Below are 19,691 nucleotides of genomic sequence, written 5' to 3'. Positions count from 1 at the left end.
CGCTGTGCGTTGTGTTTCAAACTTTTTTTTTTAAGTGAGACTGGTTTAGAAGCTATTTAAAATTTAAATACTCCTGAGAGTCGAGTAGCTGCAAAGGTTCTGTGTGTTTTCTATTTTGATCATTTCTGTTTCTCGAGATGACCACATCTTTCAGAGGAAATGAGTCAAAGCCACTCCGTCTTGCTTTTCCAGCTGAGCATGTTCTGTTTCAATGAAGTAATGAATGAACTTGGCCAGCACCACCCCCCTACGCCTACAACAGCAAACACAGGGGACCTCCACCAATCAGCGCGCACTCAAGGTTTTCGAGTTCAGTTCAAACAGGCCTACGGTAGGCCAATCAGCGCTCCAGGCCCCGCCTCTAGGGGGCCGGTCCCAGCCAACCACCAACCAGGAGAAGCCAAAACACGGAGGCTGGCCAATGGCAGGGCGTCCCCGCGGCGCCGGCTCCGCCAATGGGCGCGGCCGGGCGACAAGAGAAACAGAGCGGCCGGGCCCGCCGCAGGATTCGAATCGAACGTCCGTGTGGGAGCCGGCGGCCGGCCGGGCGGAGCGCAGGCCAATCAGCGGCGGCGGCTCGCGGCCCCCGAACGTTGGGCCCGGCGGCCCCGCCCCGCGCTGTTGTTTGCGGCGTCGGCGCGATCGTGCGAGCCGGACCACAACATTCGCCCGGGCGGCGGCGGCGGAGCTGCGAGCGCGAGCCCGGGGCGGCCGCCCAGCGCCATGTCGGTGAACACGGACGAGCTGCGGCACCAGGTCATGATCAACCAGTTCGTGCTGGCCGCGGGCTGCGCGGCCGACCAGGCGCAGCAGTTGCTGCAGGCGGCGCACTGGCAGTCCGAGGTGTGCGCGGGGGACCGGGCTCGGGGCGCGCGTGGGCGCTGGGGAGCGCGGGGGTGGGGCGCGTGGGCCGCGGCGGGGAGGCCCCGGGTGGCCGGGCCTCGCTCACGCCGCCGCGTCCCGTGTTTGTCCGCAGACCGCCCTAAGCACGTTCTTCCAAGAAAGCAACATTCCTAACAGCCACCACCACCCGCAGATGGTAAGTGTCCCCCTGTGCCGCGGAGGGGGCGCCCGGTGCGCCAGGGTCGCTGTCAGCCGCGCCGGTGACAGCCATGTTGCCGGGGAGCGCCGCGCCGCGAATGTAAACAAAGAGCCAAAATGTCTTCCAGGAAAGAGCGCTCCCAGGCCGCGCTGGCTCGCCCAACTTTGGGACCCGCCTCCAGGCTCCTGGATCTGGGCCTGAGGGCCTGCGCCGGGCGCTGTGCCCCGGCCTTAGGGGCCCGGTTGTTAGGGAGGTGGGGCTGGAGGGGAGGAGAGAGAGCCCCCAGCAGAAGCAGGGACTTGGGAGTCTGGTAGCTGAGGATGGGAACCAGACCTTTGGAGAGCCCTGGGGAGGGGACTGAGGTAGGAATTTGTGTTTTGATGCTGAGACGGACGGACACACAACACACACACAGCCACCCACCCAGTGCTGCAGGAAACGGGGGGTGGGGGGGGATCCACCCTGGCTCCGGAAGCCCAGCTCTACCCAGAAAGGTAGGCTTTATGGAGGATGTGCAGATTTACATTCCCAAGATAAGGCCAAATTTTTCTTTTAATCTCAGTGTGTTAGGAAACAAACAGTCCAGGAAACAGAAGTTCCGCAAGCTTGGATTTGTCTTTTCCTTCCAACTTGGCTCCACACTGGAGCCTTTGCCCTCCTGGCCAGTGGGTAGTCTGCGTTCTTGAGGCCCAGGAACATCTTTTGTCCACTCCAACCCTTAGTTATCTATTAGCTCTGAACTCGTACGAGGGCCCGAGCCCTGAGGGAAGGGTGGTAAAACATTACTCTCCAGGAGATCTGCTGTTGTACATTTTTGTCTTTTTTTTTTTTTTAAACTTGGGTGTCCTTGTCCCTGGCTTTCCCCAGGGGACAGATTACACATGGCTCCTCTGCTGTGTCTTGTTCTTGGCACTGTTTTCATCCAACCAACGAGGGAGGAAAGGGAGAGATGACTGCCTTGACGGAAGCTAGCTTTTAGCAGTTGGAGTAAGATGGGAAATGAATAGTGCTGGCTGAAGGACCTGGCTGCTGCAGCCAAGCCCTTAGGAGAGATTTCGTCATCTCGAGACCCTTCTCATGCATTTGGCCATCCCGCACTCTGCTTCCATCCATACTCAGAACCTCTTCCTGCCCACCACCCTCTCAGAAAAGCACAGCCATGCTGCAGGGCCTGGAACGAGGAAGCCTGCAGGCCCCAGCTTGAACTGCAGCCCTGTTTGGTTCCTTTCCCCTCCCCCACCTTTGCAAGTCCGAGTATCTGTCTTGTCTGTCTGTCTGTCTCTGTGTATGTGTTTCCCTTTGGAAGCTTCCCTTGGGGAGACAGCTGGTCTTGTAACAGACATTATAATCAGTGCATCCATAAGGGGCATGTGCTGGGGGGCGTCAAAATAACTAGAAAACTTACGTTAAAAACTTGGGAGCCCAGCACTTAGAAGGTTGAGGCAGGAGGATTGCTGTGAAGCCCAGGTCAGCCTTGGCTATTTGGTAATATCCTATCAGGTAAATATTTATTTGAACATGAGAGTCACCACAAAGTGGCCATAACTGGTCAATGATTGTCTTGTAGAATATTCCAGCCACAGTTGGAGGTATATCACCTTAATGATAAGGGTCCCCTGTTTTATGAAGGGGGGAGGGGCGAGAAAGGCTTTTGCAGAGGGGAAGCCGGAAGACCTTCACCAAGACAGGGACACAGACTTACTTGAGGCTAAGGGAGGGGCTTTAGAAAGTGGAGTTCAAAGCCCGCTTTCAGCAAAGCAGAGAGACCCGAGATCTGCCTGAGCTTGTCTGGGCAGGTGGGCACAGGCCCCGTTTAACCCTCAAGGCTGTCCCCTGGAACAGAGAGACATGGCTTCTGGCTGGGTTGCCTGGGGAAGTCAGTCACGATGCTGTGATGCAACTGGCCTCCACCCGCAACCCCCCATTCATTGTTTCCTGCTGCCGAGAAGTGGGGGTGGGCAGGGAATCAGATGGGAGGAGGGAAGTGTCGGGGTGGGGCAAGACCTGGCGGAGGCCTTTGGCCTTGCCTTGGGCCTTAAGTCAGATGGTGGTCAGAGTCCCCTAGAAACCCCACAGCCTCCGGGAACGGGGGGGGGGGGGGGTCCTTGCCCTAGTTTCTGGCTTTGCTAGAGTGATAAAGCTTTAGCATCCTGTTGTCTCACCCCCCCCCCATCCCCCCAGTGCCCTGTGCCTGGGGAGGAGCCAGTGCTGCTAAAATTAGGGGAAGCTGAGAGGACTCCCTGGCCTCCTGGGAGGGAGAAGAGGCTTTGAGGTCAGAACCAGCTCATGTAGGTCTTGGGCTCTGACCCACCTGTTCCCTGCCCGTGGGCTGTGCGGTGTCACTTGCATCTCCCTCGGAGTGTGGCGCTGGCATGGCTGCCTGCGTGTTTGTACTGGGAGCCCAGACCTGAAGTGGCATTTAACCCTCAGTGCAGAGTGCAGCTGGGCAGAGGCCTTAGCACGTGGGCCTGTGCGCTGGAACCCTGTGAAGTCTAACTGCAGTGAGTGCACGTTCAGTTGGGACTCAGTTTCTTCGTTTGTAACGGGGGAAGAGTGACTGAGCTAACCAGATCTGCATGTAGGAAATAGTGAGTGGAGGGGGCCAAGGGCCAAGGCCTATTGACTGAACATGTGGAACGAATGGAAACTCCAAGAAAGTGCAGCTTTTCTGTGGCTGGCGCAGGAAGGAGACCCTCCCTCTCGCCTGCTCCCTGGAGCCTAACATCCTGGTAACAGCTGAGGGTGGATTGTGGAGGAAGCCAGCTGGCTCCCCCAAGCCAGTAACGGAGCTGGGCAGCAGTGTCCTGGGCTGCTCCTTGTCCTTTTACGTTGACACCTTAGCTTTGGGTTGGACTTAACCGTTGACATCTCACGCCTTCTGTTATTTCTGAGCCCTGGGCAGCACTCTCTTTGCTCTTCCTTGTCCTTTGTTGTCTCTGGGGAAGATGCCTGTTGTCACCTGTAGGTTGGAGGCGCCAGGACCCTGCCCTCCAGGCAACCTCACCTACACCTTCTTTTCTCCCCACAGATGTGTACTCCTAGCAACACCCCTGCCACACCGCCCAACTTCCCTGATGCGCTGGCCATGTTCTCCAAGCTTCGAGCCTCTGAGGGCCTGCAGAGCAGCAGCCCCATGACAGCCGTGGCCTGCTCCCCCCCTGCAAACTTCAGCCCCTTCTGGGCCGCATCCCCACCCAACCACCCAACGCCCTGGATCCCGCCCTCTTCCCCGAACTCCTTCCGCCATCTCCACTGCCCACAGCCCACGTGGCCCCCTGGAGCATCTCAGGGGGGCGCCCAGCAGAAAGCCATGGCAGCAATGGACGGCCAGAGATGAGACTGGATGGCACTGGGCTGGAGCAGGGGGCAGTCCAGGGTTGTGGGGACACAGGAGGGCTGGGGAGGGGGCAAATACAAGGGGGGGGGGTTTCTTGAAGATCGCACTGGAAGATTTTATAAGAGAATTTTTGTGGGTGGGGGGACAGTAAACGTCCTGAGCCACTTGGGTTCTTCAGGAATTTCTCTTCGGGAAAGTTTTTTTCCTCTTTTTAATATATAACTATAATATATGTGAATATAAATTTGGCTAATGTGTGTGAGTGGGGCCTGCACCTGTGGTATGCTGGGGTCAGGGGAAGGCTTACAAAAATGCTTTCCTTGTCAACACCTCTTCCTCTGCCCAGTTGAGGGGAGCAGGGGTGCACATCTATGGAGCTGCCTGAGCTGGCTCCATAGAAGGCACACCAGTCATTAGGAACAGCCCCCACCCCCAGGGAGGTGGTCCCGGAGGCTCCTGTTGGAACCTTGGGCTTTTCTATCATCACTGATAGGTAGCATCACTTGCTGGCCCTGAAATTCCACCCTAACACGAGCTGGGTGTGCAGAGCTGGGGAGTTAGCTGGCCTCTGACAGCCCCACAGAGGAGAACACCTCAGGAGAGCCTGCCTTTGGATTGAGTTCCCAAATTAAAGTCTCATTTCACCAGGGTGCAATTTTAATTTAAAGACTTAAAAGGACTTTTCTAACTTCCCTGGTTTACTGTGGTGTTCGCTTTGGGAAAGGTCTGTGGGCCCTGGCTGGGACAGCAGAGCGTTGTCGTTTGGCAGTGGGTTTTCCTAGTGAGGATTTGTGGCCTGCCTTGCGTTGTTTGGTGGGTCCTGACCTGACCTGCCTTTTCAACTTGCTATCTCTGCCGTGGGCTCTGTGGCTTCCCCAGTGTCTGTTGCCTTCAGGCCCACCTCCACTATTAACTACCCTGCAGAATAATATTTTCGGGTCTGTTGAGTATACAGCCATGACCCAGATGTCAACCAAGGCTGTCCTGCTGCCACAAAGACTGGGCTCCTGAGGGGCCTGTGTGGTGGTGGCAGTCTCTGAGCCAGCACCTTTTCTCAGCCTCCAGCAGGATGATAGCTAGAGCCTGCTCTCCTGCCTGTAGGAGTGGGTTGACTCCATGGAGCCTGGCTGTTCCTGGAGCCCTTTCTGCTGCCCCTCACCTCTGAGGAATCAGGGTGAAGTGAAAGCACCCCTTCTTGCCACTGGGGCCCAGCTACCCTCTGTTGCATGTGACACATGGCTGGACTGGGAAGCTGGGTTTGTCCTTTCAGTTTTGTTTCCTGGTTGGAACCCCCTGGGCCTCCTCCCAGCCTCGCCCCTGCCCCTGCCCACCTGTGCTTTCCCAGGCTGGAAGGGGAAATCCCTGGCAGGCATGTGGGCGGCCAGGCAGGGGCCTGGGCCAGGGTCCACTCAGGTGTGGCAACAACCTTGAGAAAGGGAGGGACTCCTGTACCCAGGTATGGACCGGTAAGAGTCTGGTTATCTTAGGGGATGTGGCTCCTTTGTGGCTGTGGGGCAAGGCCCACCTGTGAGGCTTGTGAATTTGGCTTCTACACCAGGGAAACTGAGCCGACCTGACATTTAACTACCAGGGAGAGAAATAGGAGCTTAGGGGGTGGGGCTGGCCCTGACTCTGCCCCTTGCTTCAGAAGAAAGCTCAACAGTGTAGGGGTGCCTGTGGGCAGGGTGGGGGTGGGGCGCATTGGCCAGGCCACTCCTCTTTAATCACAAGCATGGTTATATAAAGATTGAGAACATGCCCCATCCCATGGGGTGAGGCACCTCCACCCCTGGCCAAGGCCAGTGAGAAACCCATTTCTTGGCCGTTTCCTGCTGCACTTTCCTGTGTGACTTTTGTCGCCCCCTCTTCTCACATCTCAAAATGAACATCTTGCCCCAGATGCTTTCCCATGTGAGAGGGAGGAATGGAAACGTGTGTGGGGGGTGCCCTGTCTCCCACTCTGCACACCTCAGTCTGAGGCGAGAATAGAAACTGCTTTATTTTGAGACAGGTTCTGGGCATGTAGCTTAGACTGGCCTTCAGCACTGGATCCTTCTGCCTCGCTTCAGTCTGGGGTTACAGGTGTGTACCCCCCACACTCAGCCAGATGATTCAGGGTTGTTTTTTCAGTGGTCTCTCAGGGACCACCCCAGCTCAAGTGGTGGCACTGGGGACTCTCACCTGCTCAGCCAGACCTTGGGCCCAAGAAACCTTGGGTAGCGGGCTGCTGGCTGGAAGCTGTGTGCAGAGCACAAGACAGCCGGAGAGCAGGTGGCAGTAGCACTTCATCTCCACGTAGAACTGGCTTACAGACACCATGTGTCCCAGCCTACCCAGGGTGCCCCAGGCCAGTCCACTATCTGGTGAGCGCTGATGTGACTAGGCCCAGCCTGTCCCCAGGCTCCCAAAGCCAGGCAGGTCTGGAGTCTTGCCCTGGCTAGTCTCCCTCAGTACCTGCACTCTTAGAACAGCTCTGAGGGGGTTGAGTTCTTTTTCTCCCCCCTCCCCCCACCCCGACAGGATTTTTCGGTGTAGCCTGGGCTGCCCTGGACTCACTTTGTAGACCAGGCTGGCCTTGAACTCTCAGCGATCTGCCAGCCTCTGCCTCTCGAGTGCTGGGATTAAAGGCGTGTGCCACCATGCCCAGCTAGGCTTGAGTTCTTGCTCTCCGACCACAAACCAGGGAAGGTTTGCCTTTCTCCTGCCCAGGAAAGGTCTGCCCTTCAGACATGGCGGGTGGGGGGGCCCTCAAAGCCCAGGGCTGCTAGGCCAACATCAGGTACCTACCTTCTGTTCTTGAGGTTCACTCCAGCTTGAGGCCGGGCATCAGAGAAGTCCCTTGGCACCCAACTCCTTTTTTCAAACATTTATTTATACCTGTGTTCAGTGAGCGGTGGTGGAGCGCGGGCCTCGGGTGGGCTCCTCCAGCCCTTCCCCCGGGGGGACATCCATGTGCAAGTTCAGCTCAGACTGGCTGCCATGCAGGTTTGCCATGTGTGGGGGGCTGGAGAGACGCCCCTCAGTGGAGACTGGTCTGTCTTTCTTTTGCCCTGAAGAAACTGCAAGATAGGAGGGGCCTCAGCTTGTTCTGCCTAGTCCCCCCATACCCACCAGCGTCCGCTCTACCTTGCCCAAGCAAGTTGTAAACCCAGTTGCCAGGCTGCTGGCCTAGGCCACACAGTGCAAGCATTCATGGGCCTTCCTGAACAAATGCTTAAGGCCCCTCCATGGTCCTTGTGTGAACGTGTTTAGTAATAAGCACCCCTGTGCAGGATCACAGAAAGAACCCGCCTCTTTGATGACACCTCCTTCTGTTTGGGCAACATACAAGCCCAGGAATTTTCTCCCATTACTCTCTCCAGCTTCCATCTGGTGAGTGTTTCTAAGCAGGAAGTGGAACGCCTGAGGTGATAAGGAAGCCAAGGAGCCTGTAGGACCCACAGAATCGTGCCCTTGTGATCCAGTCTCCTTGGTTACCTGTGCTGGCCCTTGAATTCCAGCATGGCTACTTCCTGTTTGACCTCTCGGTACCCATCTGCCTAGTTGTTCCTGGGGCTGATGTTGGACTCTATCTTTTAGTGTGGGTGTGTGAATTAAAACTGGGGACATAGCCGGGCAGTGGTGGCGCATGTCTTTAATACCAGCACTTGTGTGAGTTCGAGGCCAGCCTGGTTTACAAAGCTAGTCCAGGACAGCCAAGGCTACACAGAGAAACCCTGTCTTGAAAATCCAAACCAAACCAAACCAAAACTAGGGACATAGACAACCACCTAAACAACCTGGCCAGCAAGACGCCCTTGATGGCAGTACACCACTATGGCTGTCATGCCCCTTATAATGTTTTCCCCGCCTACCTCTGCCACACTCTCTCACAAATGCCTGCAGGGATGGACTGGAAGCATATTACAGAGCTCAGGGGTTTTTTTTTTTGTGTGTGTGTGTATGTGTTTGTTTCTGGGTTTTTGTTATTGTTTTTTTGTTTTTTTTTTTTTGATACAGGGTCTCTCTGTGTAGCCCTGGCTGTCCTGGACTCCCTTTATAGACCAGGCTGGCCTCGAACTCACAGCGATCCACCTGCCTCTGCCTCCTGAGTGCTGGGATTACAGGCGTGCGCCACCACTGTCCGGCGCTGAGCTCAGAGATCTTAATTAGGAAGCAGGGTAAGGTATGGATGTCATGATCCTTAAATCTCCTGCAAGCTTTTGCAAAAACACTGTGTGGCAGCCACTGTCATATAGCCCTGCCTCTGAAGGGCACTGATCCTACACGCACACACACATCCGTGACAGATGAGGGGAGAGACTGGGTCAGTCACCTGGTAGTGTGTGTCTTAGCCTCGCATTCTAGCAAGGACCATGCCTTGTGCGGTAGAACCCAGAGGCCCCTGGCCCCTTGGGCTTCTATCTGATCTAGCTTCTTGGGGTGGGGGTGGGGAGACCAGGAACTCTAAGGGCTTTCCAGACCTAGAGCCTCAGAGGGACACCTGCAGGCTAGGGTCAGACTGGCAGTGGTAGTGGAGTCATCATGTCCTGGGCCCGCATTCGTGTGTGTTTGAGCAGGGACGACCTTGAGCCTGCAGCCAGAGAGCTGGGTACATGCATCTCTCGTGTGGAGTGGGACAGCATCTGTGTTCACCTCACAGACGCACCACATAGCAAGCATCTAGCAACTGGTTTTCTTGACTTCCCCCTCCCCTCCCCTCCCCATCCCTCCCCTCCCCTCCCTTCCTTTAGCTCCCTAGCCCTTGCTGTGCCTAGCCTGGGCTGGAGGGCTGTCAGGAAGGAAGGTGAGGCTTGAGGCTAGTGTTCATGCTGCCCAAAAGGAAGCTACCTGGATTGCTGTCAGCCAACATCTGTGCGCTCTGAGGCCGAGAGGGCAGCAGGCTGCTGCTGCTCAGGGAAGGCTGCCTGTGCAAGTGGGGCCGGGCATGCTGGGCCTGCTGGAGCTGCTGGAGCTGTTGGAGCTGCTGCAGCTGCTGCAGCTGCTGCAGCTGTTGCAGCTGTTTCGTTTTGTGCTTTGTCATTCCTGGGCCTGGGAAGGGCAGAAGGAGGGGCAACACCAAATGAGAGCTATGAGGAGCCTACTGGCGGGATCCTCTACCGGCTGATTTTGTTGGTTTTGCCCATTAGAAACACTTCATCCGTCCAAATGTAGGGACTGAGTGAGTTCTGCCCTGGGCTTGTGGTTCAGGAAGGAGACAACAGGAAAGTCACAAGGCACGATGGGAAAATGAACTGCAAGTGTGGGCTCTCAGGAGCCTGGGAGATTGCTTGGTGTTTGCATCAGATAATGGCCCTTGGCTGGGCTTTGAGACGTCAGGAAGACCTTGGCAGCACTGTTACAGGGCACTGAGGCTGAGTGTAGGATGGCTCAGCTGTGCGTTTATAAGGATGAAGGGCATCTAGAAAGGATGGAGCCGCTGCTGAGTGACTGGCCCGGGCCCAGCTGCTGCTCTCCACCTCACTTCAGGAGGAGAGAGAGAAAGTACTCGATGCCCAGTGGTCCAAGACATTAGCCAGACCAGGAGACAGACAAGCATCCTTTGCAACCCAAGCAAGACCGCCAAAGGAACTCAAGGCATCGGGACACTCACCGTCTTTGGCTAGGATCGCTGGCAGCCTTGTATCCATCCGTCCCTTGTAGATGTGCCCATCAAGGCCCAAGATATCAACCTCATCGTGCTGGAGAGGGATGATGTGCACGGCCATTAGTGTAACAGCCCGAGCATCCTCCAGGAAGGCGTGGCGTGCAGACACGGTCAGCAAGGGATGCTCAGGAGGCCCCCCACCCTACCCCTCTGAGCTGAGGCCGGGGGTCGCTTGCCTGGCTCTTGGGAGACTGAGGCAGCAGGCTTCCCACTGACGTCAAGGCCAGTTTGGGAGATAGAGCTAGTACCAGTCCAGCCAGGACTGTAAATAGAAAGACCCACTCTCACTTTGTTTTTTTGTTTTTTGGGGTTTTTTGTTTGTTTGTTTGTTTGTTTGTTTTGGTTTTTGGTTTTTGAGACAGGGTTTCTCTGTGTAGCCTTGGCTGTCCTGGACTCACTTTGTAGACTCAAACTCACAGTGATCCACCTGCCTCTGCCTCCCAAGTTCTGGGATTAAAGGCGTCCACCACCACCACGCCTGGCTGACCCATTCTCAAAAAAAGAAAGAGCCCAGTGTGGAGTCTGTCCTGAGTGGTGTTCTGAGGCTTGTGGTGGAAGGCAGTAGCGGAGTGCCTGGGAGGCAGACGGAAGGAAGGATGGCGTTCTACCGAGTGGAGAGCCTGGGACTTGAACTGGGTCAGACTTATACATCCCAGTTACTTTGGGAGGACAAAGCAGAAGGACCACAAGTTCAAGGCCTGCCTGAGAAAAATCTGTGAGAAGACCATGTCTCAAAAATAAAAGGTGGGAGCCTGCCGTGGTGGTGCACACCTTTAATCCCAGCACTCGGGAGGCAGGTAGATCACTGTGAGTTCAAGGCCAGCCCAGTCTATGAAGTGAGGCTAGGACAGCTAGGGGTACACAGAGAAACCCTGCCTTGAAAAACCATAAGTAAATAAACAGATAAATGAAAGGTGGGGGCTGGAGAGATGGCTCAGTGGCTAGGAGACTGGCCGTTCTTCCAGAGGGACTCGGGTTCAATTTCCAGCACCCACATGGCAGCTCACACCCCATGTGTGATTTCAGTTCCTGAAATCCTCACATAGACACCTATATGGGCAAAACACTGATGCGCATAAAATAATAAATAAATAAATCGTAAAAATAAATAAATAAATCGTTAAAAAAAAAAAAAAAAAAGGTGAAAAGAGGCTGTGGAGGTAGCTCAGTGGTGGCGGCTGGCCTAGGAACCCTCGGCCAATAAGGAAGGAGAAGAAAGAAGAGGGGCCTCAAGGCAGAGTGCCATTTGATGGGTCTGGGGGTGGTTTCCCAGCAGGGGCATGCAGGGCTCCCCAACCCGTGGCTCCTGTCAGACCTTCATGGCAATTTGGATCTCCTCCAGCGGGGACAGGTGCTGCGGGCGGTTCCGGCGGTAGGGGTAGGTGAGGGTGTGGCTGCCCCCACAGCGACGGGGTACGGTTGAGTAGGTGTAATCTGCCGTATCTACCCCCCTGGGATGCAGACAGGTACAAGGAATCACTTTGAGCCACCAGGAGCGGCACCTGGGACAGGCGGGTGAGTAAACCGGAGGCCACACCCAACCATGCCCGCGGGCACCACTCTACACACACTCCCCTCAGCCTTCATTTCCACCCCCACCGCCAGCCACAGTGGGCGAACAGTGGGCTGGCGGTGGGTGGGGCGGGCGCGGTGGGCGGGGTGGGTGGGCATTTGCTCCTAGGGCGGAAGACAAACCTACCGTTTGTAGCACGGGTGGCTCAGGCACTGAGCGTGCAGCAGCTCTCGGATCATCTGGCTGCTGGCCTTCACAGAGCCTCCAAAGTGGATCTGCACTTTCTCGATGTCCATCAGCATCTTGGAGTGCATGCTGCGCAGGCGCCCCACGCTCCTTTCCATCTGGGACAGATCACCCCGAGGGAGGTTGCCGCCCAGCTTCAGGCTATGAGACCCAGGCAGAGGGAAAGAGGTCAGGCCAGACAGAATCCTGGGCCTTATTGCTTACGCTTCCCTTGGCTCCAGGCCCCTGTTCTGCGGGACTTTGTGTGAAGCGAACTGGCACTTAAGAGGGGCTAAAGGCACCTCCGAGAGACCCACGAGCGACCAGATTTGCTGGGGAAGGTTTTCCCTAGATGCAAAAGCCTCCTTCCCCAACAAAATAAATGCTTAAAATGTAACAATAACAAAATACAAAACAAAAAAAGGAAAAGTCCAGCACTCGGGAGGCAGAGGCAGGCAGATTGCTGTGAGTTCGAGGCCAGCCTGCTCTACAAAAGCTAGTCCAGGGCAGTCAAGGCTGCACAGAGAAACCCTGTCTCGAAAAACCAAAAGAGAGAGAGAGAGAGAGAGAGAGAGAGAGAGCGAGAGAGAGAGAGAGAGAGAGAGAGAGAGAGAGAGAGAGAGAGAGAGAGAGAGAGAGAGAGGGAGAAGGAAAAAAGAAAAGTCACTCTAGCATCCTCCATCCTGAGATAATCTTCAGTACCTCCGGCGTGCCCTCTGGAGCCATCTTGGTCCCCTTCCCAGCCATCAAACACTACCCTACCCTCTTCTTCCTGCCCTGCCCTGCCCCAGGATCCTGCTGTCCCATACTTGCGGCTCTGCTGTCGGACCTGCTCCAGCTCAAACACAGTGTAAGGCCGGATAGAACGGTGCCCCGGCATGCTGGGAACTATGGGGGTCATAGAGATGACTCTGGGCAGGAGCAGAGAAAATGGGAGGGTGTGTGTGTGTGAGAAATCCCACCACTCAGCAACAGCAGCCACCCACTGCCATGTTCTGAAGGTCCTAGCTGCTCAGTGAGCCCCTAGGAAGGGCCAGGGACCCAAGACGAACGGGCGAGGTGTGGGCACTCACTGTCCAGTCACAGCTGTCTCCAAGGGGCGGTCACACGACAAGCAGTGGAAATGAGCCAAGAGCTGCCTGTCAGGGATGGGATATAGCGGGTGAGATCTAGAGAGCTTGCCTCCACCCTCCCAACCGCCCCCCCACCCTCCCTCCCCCGCAGGATGGGCTGCTGGCAGCTCAGTCCACAAGGTGGCAGATCTTGCCCTACTTCCGGGAATTCACCTGGTCCTAACCATCCCTTCCAAGCACACATCCTGGACCAACTGTCCAACTGGGTACCTTTTATGTGACTCTGGCGCCCCCTTGTGGCCATTAGTGGGGTTTCCCTAGCCAGGTTCCCAAGGGGCATCTTGGACATATCTCTGCTCTAGAAATCCATTGTGCCACAATCCAACCCCAAGGCTGCGTAGTGGTAGCGCACGCCTTTAATCCCAGCACTCTGGGGGCGGAGGCAGGTGGATCTCTGAGTTCGAGGCCAGCCTGGTCTGCGGAGTCAGTTCCAGGACAGCCAGGGCTACACAGAGAAACCCTGACTTGGGAAAACAACAAAACAAAAACCAATCTAACCCCTCAGAGACTTGCACCTCCCCTACTGCCATTCTCCCCAATAATTTGAAGGATCTGGCCAAGTTATTCAATTCTAAAATGCCAGCCAGCCCTCTACCTGCTTGACGGTCCGTGTACAGCTCTTGGGGGCGGGGCTGCCCAGCGTTCCCCACCGCCATGCTGTTCCTGGCCTTACCTCCGCATGGCTGCCGCCTCGTCCGCCTGGTAGAGTGGAGAGCGCTCTTTGAGTTGCTGCCGCAGCGACTTCCAACGATCCTCCAACATCTGCTTCAACGGGTCCAGCTCCAGGCGGTCCAGCTGGGGGATGGGCGGCACCGGGTGAGCTTAGCGGTAGATTGGGGGAGAAAGTGGTGGTGTCCTAATGTCAGGGCCTTGCATGGAGATACGCTGTCTAGCCTGCCCTGCATCTGCGCCCGCCCTCACCTTGCTGTCCATCTCTGCCAGGAGCTTGTCAAGAAGTTTCTGCCAGTCTTGCTCCTGTCCGCTCATCTTGGCTAACAGTTCCTGCATCATATGGTTCAGCTGCTCCGTGGTGGCGTCAAATTGGAGCCGGCTCACTTTGGAGGCAAGAGCACTCTTGTCGGCTTTCTGCGGGAGAGAGCAGAATGGAGTGGGAGTGTGCCTCCAGCAGGCTGTCCCGTTTCTCCTGCTGGCTCCACATCCCCTGCCCTCCCCACCCCCATCCCCTGCACTGGCTCGGGAGGAGCCGCGAGGCTCCTGGGTCGGGGTCTGGTGCTCACCACGTCAATCTCCATCTCCAGGTGCTCTCTGTCAGCCTTTTCCTTCTCCAGCCTCTCTATCCCCTGGTACAGCACCGGGGGACCCACAGAACGGAGGAAAATGAAGGGTTAGCGATGCTGAGTGGCAGGGGTGGGCAGGGCCCCAAGGTGCCCCGTGGCGGGCTCACGTCAATGTCCTTCTGCTTCTGCCGATGGTCCTCGATGAGGTTGCTCGTGGTGATGTTGAGCTTCTCACAGTCGCCCTGGACTTGCAGGATGGCACTCTGCACATGGCCCAGCAGTTCCTCATCCTACAGCATGGTGGAAACAAAGAACCGGCTCCTGCAAGTTGTTCTCTGACCTCTGTAAGTGTGCCATGAGATGGGCATATGCACGTGCGCACACACATGTACGTACACACACACACACACACATAAACAAACACATAAGTGCTAAAAACAAAGCCATCATTCAACACATAAGCTCACTTCAAACCCATTCTGGCTTTCCCCAATGGCGTTCGCCACTGTTGTGTCCCCCTACTGGATGTAGTCACCAGTCCCCCAGGTGTTGATGGACTGGCACCAATGGCCGTCATCACAGAGATGACTGAGGGCTCAGTTTTTCTGTGCTCTCCCATGATCCCTGGGAGGTGAGGTGTGGCTAACAATCTGAACCGAATCTAATTTCTCCTGCATCCAAGAGCAGAAGCCGAGGAACTGGCGGTGAGCCCTCCCCCCGGAAGCAAGCCTTCCTTCGTCCAGGGGAAGTCTAGAAAGTGTTGGGAACACTGGCAGTTGAGGGGCGCCGTGTCCTACAACTGTGCTTGTGTCCTTGCATTCCACAGTGGGCACTGTTCCACCATTGGTCAGTCGGTGCTGTTCCACCCACTAACCCCACGCCCTTCCTATACCTTGCTATCTTCAAGGCTGCTAGTGCCTTCCCTGTGCCCTGTGTAAGGACCAGGGCCTTATGTGGGACCTGACTAAAGGCTCCACCATGGAAACCTGACCCTCAAGCTCTGGCACCCCTCTCTGCAGAATACTGTCAGCCCTGGCCTCCCTCTGTGGACATCTGGGAAGGCAGCTCTCACCCTATGAGGGAGCTGAGCAGTCTCACCTGACCTTGCAGCTTGGCCTTCTTGGAGGGCCTGGAGGCAGCCAGGCTGCTGACCATGTCCTGTAACTGCTCATAGCGCTGTACCAGCAGGCTGACTTGATGGCTCACATCCAGACTGCAGGCAGGACAGGTGGCCTCGGGATCGAGCTGGCCGGGCAACAGGGTGCTTGCGGACTTGTGCGGGGTGATGCTCATGGACAGCAGCGTGGAGGAGGAGCTCAGCATGCCCTCGATGATCGTTCGGAGCTTGTCCAGCTGGATGCAGGACAGACGTCAAAGGGTGGGGCAGAGAGGTAGGGTCAAGGGCACGTCTAACCCCGGTGTAGCATATTCTGCCTCTCCCCTCCTGTGAGACAGGACAGCCGCTGCCTCCTCAACACCTCGCAGAGAACACTGCACACAGCAGACAGTTGCTTTCTACCTATCACATAGTTTTCAAATACCCTGTCTGCCAGCAGGTAGCATTAATGACAAAAAAAAAAAAAAAAAAAAAAAAAAGCCCCGCCCCTATGGGTCCAGCACACATGGCTTCTGTAGCTAGAGACTAAAGGGGCTCTTTGAAGCCCTGCGGGCGTGAACACATGTTCCTTCTCTGATAAAGGGATTTGACAAGTGCCAATAAAGCTACAGGGACCTCTCAGGGTCCGGAGGTACAAGTGCCTTCCAGGGAGAGCTGCTCAGCTGGCACTCTGGCTTCCCCTGTCTCCCTATGGCCTCAGCTGGTTACCACCAATGATTGGTCCTGGGTGGCCAGCTGGATTCAAGCCCAACCAACCTAGACCTGCCTAGGAGGACGTTGCCCAGCTCCAAAAAGGGGCACGATCACGCCGCGTCAACCCCTTCCAGGTGTCCAGTGACACCAAGTAGACTTTACAGAGCTTAGGGAATGTATTTGAGACGGCATGAGAGTTGCTAGAGGGTGTGACGGCAGAGAGGTGTGGGCAGCCAGAAGGGATGGAGAGGAAAGGTGTATGTGTCCACCGACGCTGGGCCCAGGCAGGCAGTCAGACTGCTCAAGACTGGGGGTTCTCCTTCCGGCTCTTTGCAGGCCCGCACACAACACATCTGTTTTTCTTGTGTTCCGGGCTCACAACAGTCGGTAGCCTGCTAAAGAAGGGTCCCTACGCTAAGGCCAGTGCAGCAGATGGCTGCTGGGTAGAAGAAGGCATACTGTCTTCTCTCCGAGTTAAAAGAATCCCCAGAAAAGCTGCGTGACTCAGGAGAACTTTCAAGAACAAAAAGAGGGTCTCTGGGAAAATTAGAAGCAGGAAGGCATTTCAGAAAGAAGGCCGTATGCGCACTAGGAGAAAGGCAGGGGGGCAGGGCTGCCAGGGAGAAAGGCAGGGGGCAGGGCCGCCAGGAGCCTGGAAGCGCAGGTGGTGCGCAAGGTGGAGCCTGCTGGATGGATGCACTGGGCATCGTCCCAGGACTGCATGGAGAAAACAAAAGACTGCAAAGGAGATAGTCCTGGGGTAGGGGTGGGGTTGTGGGGGGTTCCCTATGTATTCAGTGTGGCCCTGGGAGGCCCCTGAAGGCTGCCAAGCTTAGATGTACTTTTTGGGCTGGCAAGTGACCTTTCCTTTTAACTCTCCGAGCTTTCTCTTGTTCTTACCAGACAATCAGCTTGGGAGTCATGAAGGAACTTGGGAAATGGGGAAGTTGCTGATGTAGGGTAGTGAAGATACTGTCTGGCACATAAGGCACTGGGTTTGAGGTTGCCAGTGCCATGCCTGTTCAGGTGCACACACAGAAAGCACACAACGGCCAACAAGCAAAAGGGAATGTCTCAGCATCACTAGTTACTGGGAAAATGCAAATCCAAACCCCAGTAACACTTCACACCCCCTAGAGTGCCTGTAGCCTTCGGAAAAGAGAAAAGAGAGATCAAACCCGCAGCCTTACATGCCAGATGTACACACATACAATGCACAGATACACAAATACACACACATACATAACACACAACCACACATACATAAACACACAAATACAAACACATACCACACACACAGACACACTCACATAATTAATTAAACAAAAATAGACTAAACCTAAAAGGAGAAAAGGATAAGTGTTGATGAAGATGTGAAAAACTGCAGCCTTTAGCCGGGCACGGTGGCGCATGCCTTTAATCTCAGCACTTGGGAGGCAGAGGCAGACAGATAACTGTGAGTTCGAGGCCAGCCTAGTCTACAGAGTGAGTCTGGGACAGCCAAGGCTACACAGAGAGACCCTGTCTCATTCCCCCCAGAACCCCCCCCCCAACAAAAACCAAGACAACAAGCCGGGTGTTGTGGTGAATGCCTTTAATCCCAGCAGTTGGGAGGCAGAGGCAGGCGGATCCCTCTGAGTTCGAAGCCAGCCTGGTCTACAAAGTGAGTCCAGGACATCTGTCTTGAAAAACCAAAAAACGAGGAGGAGGAATAGGAGAAGAAGAAAACAAAAAACCAAGAACAAAACCTGCAAAAAACCTGCAGTCTTTCCACTGCTGGTAGGGATTTCATACGGGTACAGCTGCCTGGGAAAACAGGCTGTGAGCCTCAACTGATAAACAGTCATCGCACCAAGTAGAACTTTGACCTCCAGGGTCCATGCCCAAGAGGAAAGGACACATATTCACATTGATGTTCAGAGCGGCATGAGTCCTCAGAGCTAGAAGATGAGCTGGGCATGGTGGCGCATGCCTTTAATCCCAGCACTCGGGAGGCAGAGGCAGGTGGATCGCTGTGAGTTCGAGGCCAGCCTGGTCTACAAAGTGAGTCCAGGACAGCCAAGGCTACACAGAGAAACCCTGTCTCGAAAAGCCAAAAAAAGAAAAAAAAAAAAAAAAGAAAAAGAAAAACCAAAACCAACCAACCAAACAAACAAACAAAAAAACGCTACATGGACTGAGCAGGTTGGACATTTACTAACTCCTGTGTACACACACACACACACACACACACACACACACACACCAGTGAAAGAAAAAGAGGCCATGAATTTGAAAAAGAATAAGGGAGGGTATATGGAAGGGCTTGATGAGAGGGAGGAAATTATGTAAAAATAATTATTAAAACAAAATACAATTAAAGGGTGTTTTGTTTGTTTGTTTTGTGCTTTCTTGGGGGTGAGGGTGTTGAGACAGGCTTTCTCTGTGTAGCCCTGGCTATCCTGGAACTTGCTCTATATGTAGACCAGGCTGGGATTAACTCAGACATCTGCTGGCCTCTGTCTCCCCAGTGCTGGGATTAAAGCTGTGTTATATGATATGTGAATTAAAGGAAATAAACAACAGGAAGGAGGCAGTGGAGGAGCCTGTGTCTCAACTCCTGCACTGGGGCCCTTGCCCTTGAACTTGCGCCCTCAGCCTGAGCTCAACCCAGCCCATCACTCCTCCTGTACTCCAGGGCTGTGGGTGAGAAGTGCCCCCCCCCCCGCCACCCCGACCCCCTCCCCTGGAGGCTCATGAATTTGATCGCTTGGTCCATAGTTGCTGCTCCCTTTGAGCAGAGGAGAAGGTGATCTGCCAGCCTCCTGCTCCGGCTGCCGTACTCTTCTTGCCTGTGGTTAGGTCGTCCTCACTGTGATTGATGTATTCTATCTTTCCCTAAATTGCTTTTGGGTCATGGGTTTTTTTTTTGTTTTTGTTTTTCCCCACAGCAACAGAAAAATGACTCTACACACACCCGGGACTGGGCCTGGTCTCCAGGTGGTGAGGGCTGGCAGGCGACACTCTGGCCTGACCCTGGGAGGGGCCCTGGGCCTTGGCCACAGGCTGTTCACCTGATCCTGAAGATAAAGAGAGGCCTCAGAGACTGAGTTCTCCATGGCTGCCTTGCCTCGCTCCTGGCTTTCTCTCAGCTCAATCAGCTCCTTCTCAATGTCAGTCACGGTGACTCTGTAATGTTCAAAGAACAGCTGGTGCCACCACCCGACCAGAACCCTTCGCTCATTCCGGCTGTGGGAGACACAGCAGGGTAAGAACACCAGAAGCCTTCTGTCTAGGGGTCCCAAGTGGTGGTCCCGAGGAGGGACAGGGAAAGAGGTATCATCTCTGGGCCCCTCCCAGTCCTGGTGCTGAGGTGTTTAGGAACGTGGGGTGACTTCTACCAGAAGAGTTTGCAAAGACTAGCACAGTTTGAAGTGCCGGTAGAGCCCAGGTGAGAGACAGTGGCCAGTGCAGGGTGTGGGGAGACAAAAGCCTGCCTCAACCATGATGCCGGCCAGAGGACCCCAGCTGCGGAGAGAGGATAGCACCTGAGGATGCCCAGCTGCAAGCTCAGATGGCTAGGTTTCACGTCCTTCCCTCCAAAGCTGTCCACATCCACAAGCCTTTGTATCTTCTCCAGCTACGAGCACAAAGGAATCCAAGAGCTGTCAGATGCCCCCTCCCCACTGCCCCGAGTGTCAGCTTCCCCCTTCTATCTCACGAATGGGGCCGCCAGCAGTAGAGACCCAGCAGTCTCTTGTAATGGC

At 55.3% G+C, this 19,691-nt stretch overlaps 2 protein-coding genes across 2 annotated transcripts; one reads left to right on the top strand and one right to left on the bottom strand.

Moving 5' to 3' along the window:
* The first annotated feature begins 655 nt into the window (after window positions 1–655).
* On the top strand, window positions 656–4,821 carry LOC127186496 (UBA-like domain-containing protein 2). Its single transcript, XM_051142838.1, has 3 exons — window positions 656–843; window positions 977–1,039; window positions 4,071–4,821. The coding sequence occupies exons 1-3, from the start codon at window positions 724–726 to the stop codon at window positions 4,377–4,379; spliced, it is 492 nt and encodes a 163-aa protein (XP_050998795.1). The 5' UTR covers window positions 656–723; the 3' UTR covers window positions 4,380–4,821.
* Window positions 4,822–7,220: 2,399 nt separating this feature from the next.
* Window positions 7,221–19,414, bottom strand: LOC127186495 (glutamine-rich protein 2). Its single transcript, XM_051142837.1, has 13 exons — window positions 18,999–19,414; window positions 15,234–15,488; window positions 14,304–14,425; window positions 14,136–14,211; window positions 13,819–13,983; window positions 13,571–13,692; window positions 12,838–12,903; window positions 12,574–12,675; window positions 11,726–11,926; window positions 11,342–11,477; window positions 9,973–10,060; window positions 9,210–9,410; window positions 7,221–7,438 (listed from the first exon to the last, which is right to left on the bottom strand). Exons 1-13 carry the CDS (start codon window positions 19,041–19,043, stop codon window positions 7,263–7,265), a joined length of 1,755 nt encoding a protein of 584 aa, XP_050998794.1. The 5' UTR covers window positions 19,044–19,414; the 3' UTR covers window positions 7,221–7,262.
* Between the last annotated feature and the right edge of the window lie 277 nt (window positions 19,415–19,691).

This window comes from Acomys russatus, unplaced genomic scaffold, assembly GCF_903995435.1.
Source record: "Acomys russatus unplaced genomic scaffold, mAcoRus1.1, whole genome shotgun sequence".
Taxonomy (NCBI): domain Eukaryota; kingdom Metazoa; phylum Chordata; class Mammalia; order Rodentia; family Muridae; genus Acomys; species Acomys russatus.
Note: the sequence above shows the minus strand (reverse complement) of the source record. Positions and strands in the feature narration are given on the sequence as shown.